This window comes from Geospiza fortis, unplaced genomic scaffold (genome assembly GCF_000277835.1).
Source record: "Geospiza fortis unplaced genomic scaffold, GeoFor_1.0 scaffold1828, whole genome shotgun sequence".
Taxonomy (NCBI): domain Eukaryota; kingdom Metazoa; phylum Chordata; class Aves; order Passeriformes; family Thraupidae; genus Geospiza; species Geospiza fortis.
The window spans coordinates 23,561-34,623 of NW_005054734.1; the positions used below are offsets into that span (position 1 = coordinate 23,561).

An 11,063-nucleotide genomic window follows, 5' to 3' on the forward strand; every position below is an offset into this window, starting at 1 on the left:
TGGGAAATCCCGGGGGTTTGTGGGGTTGGGGTGTTCTGGCAGAGCTGGGAATGGGGGAAATCTTGGGAAATCCCGAGGGTTTGTGGGGTTGGGGTGTTCTGGCAGAGCTGGGAATGGGGAAATCCTGGGAAATCCCGGGGGTTTGTGGGCTTGGGGTGTTCTGGCAGAGCTGGGAATGGGGAAATCCCAGGAAATCCCGGGGGTTTGTGGGCTTGGGGTGTTCTGGCAGAGCTGGGAATGGGGAAATCCTGGGAAATCCCGGGGGTTTGTGGGCTTGGGGTGTTCTGGCAGAGCTGGGAATGGGGAAATCCTGGGAAATCCCGGGGGTTTGTGGGCTTGGGGTGTTCTGGCAGAGCTGGGAATGGGGAAATCCCAGGAAATCCCAGGGGTTTGTGGGCTTGGGGTGTTCTGGCAGAGCTGGGAATGGGGGAAATCCTGGGAAATCCCGGGGGTTTGTGGGCTTGGGGTGTTCCGGCAGAGCTGGTGGCACATCTGGCGTTAAACACCAAACTCCTGGGGTTTTCCAGCCCTAAATCCCAATTTTTTGGGGGGTTTTTCTCAGCATTGCCTTCGTGGGATTCCACCAGATCCCTGAGTTTGGGCGGAATCGCTGGGATCAGTGGATTGCAGGGTTGTGAGAGGAGGTTTTCTGTGCTCTCTCCCCGCAGACGGTGCGGGAGGAGGAGCGGGAGATTTACCGGCAGCTGCTGCAGATGGTGACCGGGAAGAGATTCTCCAGCTGCAAACCCTCCCCGCTGCTCCCCTTCCACCCGTGAGTCGGGAGCATCCCAAAAAATCCCTGAAAACCTGCCCCAGATCCCAAAGAACCTCGAAATCCCTGCTCGGATCCCAAAAAACCCTCTCCAAATCCCTGAAAGTCACCAGAGACCCTGCCAAAATCCCAAAGAAACCTGCCCAAATCCCAAACCTTCCCAAAAACTCTTTCCTAACCCCCCAAAAAAAAAACCTAAACCCTCTCCCCAAATCTCAAATTTCCAGTCTTTTCCCAGGAATTTCCCTAACGGGGTGTTTTGATTTTTTTTTTTTTTTTTGCAGCTCCCGCTGTCCCCGTTCCGGCTCCTCCCTGCCCCAGGAGGCTCCCAGGGAAGATCCCGAGGCACTGGAAATTCACAAAATTCCAGCTCCCGTTCCACATTCCCCAGAGCCACCTCAGAATTCCCAAAATCCCCCCCTGGGCCCCTGTCCGGGGTTTCCTGGGGGGTTCCAGCCCCGGAATTCCACGGCCCTACAGCAGCGGGAGGAGGAGCCGGGAGCCGAGGCACAGAGTGAAGGTAAAGATTCCTGAGAATTCCGGGAAAGTAACCCCAAAAACCCCCCCAAAATACCAAAATCTCAAATAAAACAAGACCACAAATAAAACCCCCCAAAAAATCTGAAATTAACAAAAAAAAAAAAAAAAATCCCAAAAAACTCCCCAATAAAGTCCCAAAGAAAATACCCCCGAAAATCCCCTAAATCCCAAACAAAATGAAACCAAATCCCAAATAACCCCAAACCCTGGGAGAGGGATTTAAATTCTGTGGCCAATCTGGGATTTTTGTTCAGGATTGGGAAATATTTGGGGTAGGAATCAAGGGGGACAGAAATCCAGGAATTTTTCCCATTTTTAGGGTCAGATTCCGTCATTTTGCTCAAGGTCAAGGATTCCAGAACTCCAGCTCCAAGGTAAGGGGTACAAAATGGGGGGATTTTGGGGATTTTTAGGGACACAGGGAGGTGACAATGAAGAGGGACAGGGTGAGAATTTGGGAAATGAGGGAATTCTGGGGAAATTCCGGTATTTTTGGTCACTTCCAACCCTCCTTTCTCTCTCTTTCCAGCCTCCCCTTTTTCCAGGCCGAGCTATGGATCAAAGAGCTGTGAGTTAATATTCCCTGCTGTCTTTTCCTGGGATTTTTGCGGTGGAAAAACCAAAATCCTGATTTTTTGAATCAATTTGTCCATGAAAATTTTGTTTTTTCTAGGACCAGTGTCTATGATTCCCGAGCCAGAGAGAGGTGGAGGCAAATAGAGGAGCAGAAAGCTCTGGCCCTGCAGCTCCAGAGCCAGGTGAGAATTACACGGAAAAACACCCTGCACTGGGACGACTGGGGAAAAAGTTGGAAAACAGGAAAAATCAACTTTTTTTAGGCCTTTGTTCTTCCCAGTCCTGGGATAAACAGCAAGGAAAAGAGGGAATATTGTCCCACATTGGAAACGACAGGAAATTTTGTCACTGGGAGGGTGGTCAGGGCTTGGAAAAGGAGTCAGAGTCCAGGGAAATGGGGAAAAATGCAGATGTGGCACTTGAGGACAGGGGTGGGTGGCTCTGTATGGGTTTAATTCCATGATCCCAGAGGTTTTCCCCAATTTTACTGATCCCAACCCCTCCTTTTCCCCGCTCTGTCCCTCCTACAGCGCCTCTCGGAGCAGGAAGAAATGCAGATGTGGCGCTTGGGGACAGGCCTGGGTGGCTCTGTAAAGGTTTAATTCCATAATCCTGGAGGTTTATCCCGGTTTTATCAACCCCAACCCCTCGTTTCCCCGCTCTGTCCCCCCGCAGCGGCTGCAGGAGCAGGAGCGCTCCGTGCAGGACCTGGTGGATCTGCACCTGCGTGTGCCCCTGGAGAAGGAGATCCCGGTGGCCGTGGGGCCCGAGGGGCCGGACCGCGCCCGCCCCGGCCAGGGCGACGACGACTTCCCGGAGATCACCGAGGTGGGGCTGCGGGCAGGCAGGGGGCTCTGGGCACAGGGCTGGGGGGCCCTGAGCCCTCCTCATGCTGAATTCATGGCTCAAGAATCAGTTTGGTGTTGAACCCCTGGGGATTTGGGGCAGAAAAAGCAGGAATTCTGCCTCATCTGAGGTAGATCAGCTCAGGGAATTCAGTTCAGGGAACTGCTGGGGTTTGGGCACAGGGATGGAGCCCTGCACCCTCATCCTGGTGAATTTATGGCTTAAGGGACAATTGGGCATTAAACCCTTGGGCATTTGGGGTCAGGAAAAGCAGGAATTCCACCTGACCTTTCCCCAGGAAATGGAGAAGGAAATCAAGAGCCTTTTCCGAGGAGGGAACCAGGACGAGGTGCTGAGCGAGGCTTTCCGCCTGACCATCACCAGGAAGGACATCCAGACCCTCAACAACCTCAACTGGCTCAACGACGAGGTGAGAGCCCAGCAATTCCCATTTCCCACGCGTTTCCAGCAGCTTGGGAGGGGAAAGTGGTTGGGTTGGGTGTTGGGAGGGGGTTTGTGGGTTGGATTCCGCCCTGGACTGATAAATCTGTGGGGGAAGCTCCGCAAAATAAAAATAATTGAATTTATGTGGGGAATTAATGATACTGGGAGGATGGGATTGGTGTGAACAGGGGAAAACAATAAGTAAATCTTAAATACAGACCTAAATAAAGGCAAATTCCTAAAAATCCTTGAGTTTTCTCTGGAATGTTTTACTGCAATGGAGCTACTGCAAACCCCCATGGGTTTTTTGAAGGTTTTTATGCAAATCCTCCTTTTTGGGGCTTTATTCCCTAACTTTACACAGGGCCACAAATCCAAACACCATAATAAAATAAATAAAAATCTACTAAAAAAAAATCAAAACCCCTGTCTGTTTTCCCTTTTTTCCCCCCAGATTATAAATTTCTACATGAATTTGCTGATGGAGAGGAGCAAGGACAAGGATTTGCCTGCAGTCCACGCCTTCAACACCTTTTTCTTCACCAAATTAAAGACTGCAGGGTACCAAGCTGTGAAAAGATGGACAAAAAAAGTGGATATTTTCTCTGTGGATCTGCTCCTGGTGCCCATCCACCTGGGAGTGCACTGGTGCCTGGCTGTGAGTGTCTGAATTATCCCAAAAAATCCTCAGTTTGGGATTTAGGGCCCAAATTTTGTTGGTTTTGGGTGATGCTGACAGGAAAAATTTGTGGTTTTGTCTCAAATCTGAGTTTTAAAGGGAAATACAAAGGTAGGAGCAGCTTTTTGTGGGGTTTTTAGTCCTTAAATTCAGCCTGGAGGTCATTTTAGGGAATTTATTCCCTTGGGAAGATCTGATTTCCCCGTTCCCACCAGCTCCTGGTGCCACAGGATCTTGTTAAAGAGATTTAGGCCACAGATATTTCACTTTTCCCCTTCCTTTGTCCCATCCCCTGCCCTGGCTCCTGGGATCCTGCAGGGATTTTCAGCTCCTTTAGCAAAAGCCTCCTTAATTTATTAATTCCTGCTTGAATTGTTAATTAATTCCATCAAAAAGAAGTAATTTCCAGCAAAAATGGCATGGGAATGGGGAGGGAAAACACTGAAAACCACCTAGATCTGGGCCTTGAGAGATGGGGCAAAATTGTTGTAAACCCATGGGAGGAACAATAGTAACAATAATAATAGTAATAACAATAATGGCTCGTTTAGACATTCAGGGATTAAAAGTGCAGCAGGAAATGGGGATTTTTGGGGGGAAATCTTCCTGTGGTGTGAAGTACCCTGCATTGTTTTTGCAAGAAAAGCATTCTTGATTTTTTTTCCCATTTTAAGGAATTTTTCTCTGCGCAGGTCGTGGATTTCAGGAAAAAAACCATCACCTACTACGATTCCATGGGAGGGATCAACAGTGAGGCCTGCAGGATCCTGCTGTGAGTAAAATCCCTTCCCTGGCAAAATCCCACTTCTGCTTCCCCAGCCTTGGAAACACCAACTTTACCCATTTTTGGGCCCTTTTAGAGTCATTCTTAGGTCCCTTTAGGGTCATTTTTTTGGGGCTCCGTTAGGGTCATTTTTGCTCCCTTTTTCAGGCTCATTCTCCCTTCCAGGACATGAAAAATTCCTTCTCTTCCCTGGGATTCTCTCCCTGTTTTCTCTCCGTGGGATTTCAGCCTCTCCCGATCCAATTTTAGATTTTTGGTGGGGGATTGATTTGTGAATCCCAGCCCTGGATCCCTTTGGGAGCAGCCAGACAGAGCAGAACCTCAGAATTGCCATTTTCCCATGAATTCCAGCTTCTCCTGCTCCTTTTCCCACAGGCAGTACCTGAAACAGGAAAGTTTGGATAAGAAAAGGAAGGAATTCGACACCAACGGATGGGCCCTGCTGAGCAAGAAGAGCCAGGTTTGGACAGCCCAGAATTCCCAAAGAATTCAGCATTTCCTTGGGTTCCCAGCCCTTTTTGGGCCCCTTTTCCCTCAGGGAAGAAAAGGGGAGAACCTTGGGAGAGGAAATTTTCCGCAGGGGAGGGGTTTGGGTGGGATTTGGGCGAGGTGGGACTGCAAAAAATTCCGGAATTCTGGGACCTTCCCCCAGATTTCACTGGGATTTTGGGGTTTTTCCTGTCCTTGGGGGTTTGGGGGCTGAGGGAAGGGGGGGATGTGGGAATTTGGGAATGTTGATTCCTGGTTTTTCCCCAGGAGATCCCGCAGCAGATGAACGGCAGCGACTGCGGGATGTTCGCCTGCCGCTACGCCGAGTGCATCTCCAAGGACAAACCCATCAACTTCACTCAGGTACCCCAGGGGCTGCAAATGAAATCAATCCTACAATTCCCATCCCGCAAACCCCCAGGGCCAGGAAAAACCCCAAAATTCCAGCGGGATTTGGGGGAGATTCCAGCATTCCTCACCCAATCCGAGGAATCCCCACCTTATCTCCCATTCCTAGCCCCTCCCCACCTCCATGGAATTGTCCCCAAATCCCTGCCCCAGGTCCCTGGAAAAAGCTCCCAAGCCCCAGTGCCAGGGAAAATCCCAAATATTTCCCCCAAGATCTGGGACAAATCCCCCATTCCTCCCCAAAATCCCAAGGAATTCCTGGGTAATTCCCAACCTCCAGCAATATCCCACTTCCCTCCTCCAGCATTTCCAGATCCCAGCACTCCCAAATTCCCTCAGGCCCCAGACCCCCAGGGCCAGGAAAACCCCAAACTCTCCCCCCATTCCCACAACCCCAAAGCCCCAAACTTCCCCCTTTTCCATTATTTTCCATGGGGAAAAAAAGCCTGAATCTGCCCCTGGATGAGCAAACCTGACCCAAAATTCCCATTTTTTCCCATTTCCCCCCCTCAAAATTCCCAAAGCAACACATGCCCTACTTCCGGAAGAGGATGGCCTGGGAAATCCTGCACAGAAAGCTCCTCTGATGCCAGAAAAATCCTGAAATTTCACAGATTTGGATCAGAAGAATCCCAGGATTCTCCTGGGGACGCAGCCAAGGAGCTCCGGGTCCTGCTCCTCCCAAACCCCCCCCCGGATTCGGGGGGAATAGAAAAGTTTGGAAGCACAGTTGGGATTTTTTGGAGTTTCTTTCCCTCTTTTTTGAGATTCCAGGATGGATTTTCCCGCTTTTCCGTCTGCTGGGATGGGGAAATTTGGGAATTTTGGGCTTTTTGGAGCTGGATTTTCGGGAAAAGGGAGGAGCCTCCGTGGCTTTGGGTTGGGAAAATCTGGATTTGGGAAAAGCAGGGAAAAGGTTTGGTTCTGGAGGGAATTTTTGGGGATCATTCCCATTTTTTCCACCTCATTCCCAAAGTTTGTGGATTTTATCCATGGGAGAACTTGGATTGGAATCCCTGGGAATAATTCCTGCTTAAATCCCGTTTTTTCTTCCCAAATTCCCACTTTTGGGTAATTTTTCCAGGATTAAGCTTTGGAATGCCAGAATTCCTCTGGATTTACACCCAAACTTTGCTTTTCCAAGGGATAAATCCCAAAACCTGAGCAAAATCTGGGATTTTTGGTGAATTTTTGGGAATTTTCCCTTTCCTTTCAGGCTGCTTCATCCCAGCAGCTCCTGTTGCTTTTTCCAGTTGTTTTTCCCACTTTTTCCATTTAAAAAATCCTCCCAAATCGCAGGAATTGCAGAACCATGGGAAAAGCCCCAAAATCCTGGAATTCCTTCAATTTTTCCCAAACAATGCCAGGATTTATTTGGGGAGCTTTGCCCACCCCTTTCCCTGGATTAATCCCAAATTTTTTGGACCTTCTCAAGCCTCTGGATTTGCTCTTCCTGGTGGAAAAGACAATTTTTAATAAAAAAGTGGGGGAAAATCCCAAGTTTTTGTATTTTCCCTCTCCTGCCGGAGCTGGGAATTTTTTCTATTTTTCCCAAGCTGGGAGATGAAGTTTTGTACCAAATTCCCGAATTTTTGGAGCCCCTTTTCCCGGTTTTTCCCAGCCCTTCGTGTCCCTTTGGATCCCAAATTTCCTCCCCTGTTTTATACCAAATTAATTTCCTACTTTTTTTATCTTTTATTGAAATTAAAGATCTGAAAAAAAAAAAAGCCTGGAATTGAGGAATTTTCCTGCTTTTTGTGCTAGATAAGAACACATTTTAATTATGAGTTTATAAATATGTGATAAATTTAATTTTTTTTTTGGCCGACTGCTCATGTGCTAGGTGACATTGTTCAGATGCAGTTGTACATTTATTTATTTATCTGTCTCCATTCCTGTCCACAGTGGGAATCTCTGGAAAAGGGTTTTGGGTTCGTCCTCAGCTGAAGAAATCAGAGAAAATGCCCCAAAACCTGGGGAAAATGCCCCGTAATCCAGGGAAAATGATTCAAAACTCAGGGAAAATGACCCAAAATCTGGGGGAATGCCCCAAGATCCAGCCAAGATGCCCCAAATCTGAGGTAGATGCCCCAAAATGCATCAGAGAATTACCCCAAATTCCCTGGGAACCCCCTCAAATCCCACCTGGAATTCCCTCCCCCCCTCTCGGGCCGTGGTTGGGCCGGGCAGAGCTCATCTCTCCCGGAAATCCCAAAATCCCAAAAAAGTCCGGGACACGGCGCCTCCGTTCCCCCCGCCCCGTGCTGCCCGGGCGAGGCACCCTGAAAACCGGGAAAATGCCCCAAAATCCCGGGAAATGCCCCAACATCCAGGGAAAATGCCCCAGACCACAAAAAGATGCCCCCAAAACAGCGATGCCTGTGCCAAAATCAGACACGAATGCCCCAAATGCAGGAAAAATGCCCCAAATGCAGGAAAAATGCCCCAAAATCTGAGAAAGATTCCCCATAATTCAGGGCTGGGACTCCAAATTCTGAGCTGGGAGACCCCAGAGTTCAGAGCTGCCCCTCAAAGCCCTCAGTTTTGGATCACTTTGGGTCATTTTGGGTCATTTTCGACCCCAAATCCAGCCAGGTCTGAGCTACCCCTCCCCACACCACCCCCCCAAACCCCAATTTCGTCATTTCGGGGTCATTTTGGGGCATTTTTAATCCCAAACCTCAAGCAGGGCACTTTAACCCTCTAAACCCCAATTTTGGGGTCATTTTGGAGTGACTTTAAAGGTAATTTTGGGGTAATTTTTCACCCCAAACCCTCCAAGTCAGGGCTGCTCACCCCAAACCCCAATTTTGGGGTGATTTGGGGTAATTTGGGGCCATTTTTAACCCCAAGCTGGGGCAGGGTCCTCACACTCCAGGAGCCTCCTGATCCTAATTCCTCCTAACAACCCCGACGCCATTAATCCAGTCTTGAGCGCTCATTAATTAATTAATTAACCCACAGCCCCGCTGGGCTTTTTTTCTGGTTTTGCCCAAGAGAAAAAAAAAAAAAAAAAAGAAACAAAAAAAAAAAAAAAAATCCCCAAAAAAACCCCAAAAATCCAAAAAAACTCCCCGAACCTGATCTCCCTTCAAACCCTGGGACCCTCGGCCCAGCCCCCATCAAAAATCTCTTTTAGGGTTGGGGGTTTTTTGGGATTTTGGGTGGTTTTGGTGGTTTCTTAAATTTTTTTTTTTCCCCTGAATTTATTTATTTTTTGGGATTTTTCCGGTTCTGGGACACAGGGGCGGCTTTGTCCCCGTGGCTTTTGGGGCCCTGGCTCGGTGCCACCCCAAATAGGGATTTTTTGGGATGGGGGGATGGGAGAATTCGCCATCAAAGGATCCAAAATCCCGGAGTTTTTTTCACCTCTTCCTCACTCCAGACAGGAGGAAAAAAAAAAGGAAATTTTTAGGGTTTGGAGTTGGATGAAAATCCTGAATTTCAGGCATTTAGGGGGCAAAAAACTCCCAAGTTTTGGGGGGGATCCTAAAAAATCAAAGGTGAAGTGACCCCCCTGTAACACAGAGTGACCCAGAGGGAAAAAATTGGGAATTCCAGGGGAAAATCAGCTTTGGGAATGGGAAAAATCCCTTAAGGGACACCAAAAAAATCCCAAAGTATCCCTCAAACCCATTCACCCAATTCCTAGCGTTTCACCCCAAATACCCCAGAAATAAAAACCACACAAAAAATACCCCCAAAATATTTTTAAAATATTTTTTAAATACACAAGAATATTTTAAAATGCACCAAAAATTTTTTAAAAATACCCCCAAAATATACAAATGCACACAAAAATCTTTTAAAAATTCCAAGCAATATTTGAAAAATACACAAATAATATAAAAAATATTCAATAAATAAAAAAAGCCCCCAGATAAAATAAAAATAATACACAAAAATACCATAAAAATGTACAGAAAATAACAAAAAAAAAAAATCTTAAAAATACCAAAAACTGCAAAAAAAAAAAAAAAAAACCCACCCTAATAAAAACATTAAAAACTAAAAAATAAAATAAACCAAAATAAATCAAAATAGCCCCCAAAAAATCCCCGGTGAGGCCCTGAGCACCCTCCCCCCCTGCTCCCTGAAAGGATCCCTTTGTACCTTTCCCAAAAAATCGCCTTTTCATCCCAAAAAAGGGGGAGGAGGGAAAGGAGGAGGAGGAGGAAGAGGCCGTGTGAGGGGGGAAGGCTTTGACCTCATCCCACAAAAATTCCCGGATTTTTCCCCCATTTCGGGCCCCTTCCCACCTTTCCAGGGGGAAAAGGGACAAAGGGGCTCTGTGTGACAAAACCCCAAAAATGGGATGAAAAAGGAAATTTTGGGGATTTTCCCACCGGGAAAAAGAGGGGAATGGAAGACCCTAAATGGAAAAAAGGAATTTGGGATTTTGGGGGTTTTTTTTAGGGTTTAAAAGCAAATTTTGTGTCCCTACAATTAATTTTTTAGGGGGTAAATTCACCCCAAAATCAGGTTTTCTGTAAGGCTTGGGGTGTTCAAAATTGCTTTTTTCACATGAATCCACTGCAAAATTGGGGATTTGGTGGGTTTTGCATCCCCTAAAAAAATCAATTAGAGGCTCAAAAAATGATATCGTTTTTATATTATTAAATATTAATTTTTAACAGGAAATGTCATGGGATAATTGAAAATATGGAAATTGAAATAATTGAAAATAGCTAATTGAAATAGATCTATCTAAAAAATAGATAGATTTATCTAAAATAGATAATTGAAAATAGCTGTGGAATTAGGGGGAAAAAGTAAAAACTGGGAGTTTTAGGTGGGGACAAAGATCGTTTTTCTGCTCCTCAATCCCAAAAGGATCCTAGGGAATATCTGGGGCCAGATCTGAGGTTATTGCAAGGTGCCAGAGGGAAAAAAATGGAAATTGGGGAGTTTTTGTGTTGAAAAAAGCCCTTTTAGAAGGGAAAAATAAATTCCTGGCTCATCCCCCGTGAAGGAATTCCCTCTCTGGGTTTGGGGTTTTCATGGGATTGGGTGTTTTGGGAAAGTGGGAAAAACCGGGAGGGAAATGGGGGGGAAAGTGGGGGGAAATTTGGGTTAAAATGGGGTGGAAAAGGAGCGGAAATTAGGAGAAATTGGGGGAAATGGGAATTAAAATAGGGCAAAATGGGGTAAAAAAGAGGTTTATATCAGGTGAAAATGGGGAAAAATTTGGGTTAAGATGGGACCAAAGCGGAGTAAAATGGGGTAGAAGTGGAGGGAGCTAAGAGCCAAATGAGACAAAAATAGGTCAAAATTGGAGTAAAAATTGGGGGAAATTAGGGGTAAAAATGGGATAAAAACGGGGGGGAGGGAATGGGGAAAAATGGTAAAAACTGAATTCCCCTTCTGCTCTCAGAGTAATTTTGAGCCTAAATTGGGGGATTTGGGGAATTTGGGGTGAGAAAATTGAGTCCCAAATCCATCGGGACGGGGCCGGTGACGCTCGCGGGTGGCGGCACCGGGCTGGGGACTGCCAGGACCCCGCGGGGACACTGGGGCGGTGCCAC

The 11,063-nt window shown here is 47.0% G+C and overlaps 1 protein-coding gene across 1 annotated transcript in view; it reads left to right on the forward strand.

Annotated features, from left to right (window-relative positions):
* The window catches only part of SENP1 (SUMO specific peptidase 1), an 8,430-nt gene extending 2,137 nt beyond the window's left edge, over nucleotides 1–6,293 (forward strand). The window contains exons 5-16 of the mRNA XM_031065308.1: nucleotides 640–772; nucleotides 1,057–1,292; nucleotides 1,632–1,686; nucleotides 1,842–1,880; nucleotides 1,986–2,070; nucleotides 2,564–2,716; nucleotides 3,033–3,164; nucleotides 3,633–3,836; nucleotides 4,550–4,629; nucleotides 5,017–5,101; nucleotides 5,398–5,493; nucleotides 6,063–6,293. Coding sequence (XP_030921168.1) covers nucleotides 640–772; nucleotides 1,057–1,292; nucleotides 1,632–1,686; nucleotides 1,842–1,880; nucleotides 1,986–2,070; nucleotides 2,564–2,716; nucleotides 3,033–3,164; nucleotides 3,633–3,836; nucleotides 4,550–4,629; nucleotides 5,017–5,101; nucleotides 5,398–5,493; nucleotides 6,063–6,125 — 1,361 coding nt within the window. The 3' untranslated portion in view covers nucleotides 6,126–6,293. The remainder of the gene's footprint in view (nucleotides 1–639; nucleotides 773–1,056; nucleotides 1,293–1,631; nucleotides 1,687–1,841; nucleotides 1,881–1,985; nucleotides 2,071–2,563; nucleotides 2,717–3,032; nucleotides 3,165–3,632; nucleotides 3,837–4,549; nucleotides 4,630–5,016; nucleotides 5,102–5,397; nucleotides 5,494–6,062) is intronic.
* The last annotated feature ends 4,770 nt before the right edge of the window (nucleotides 6,294–11,063 follow it).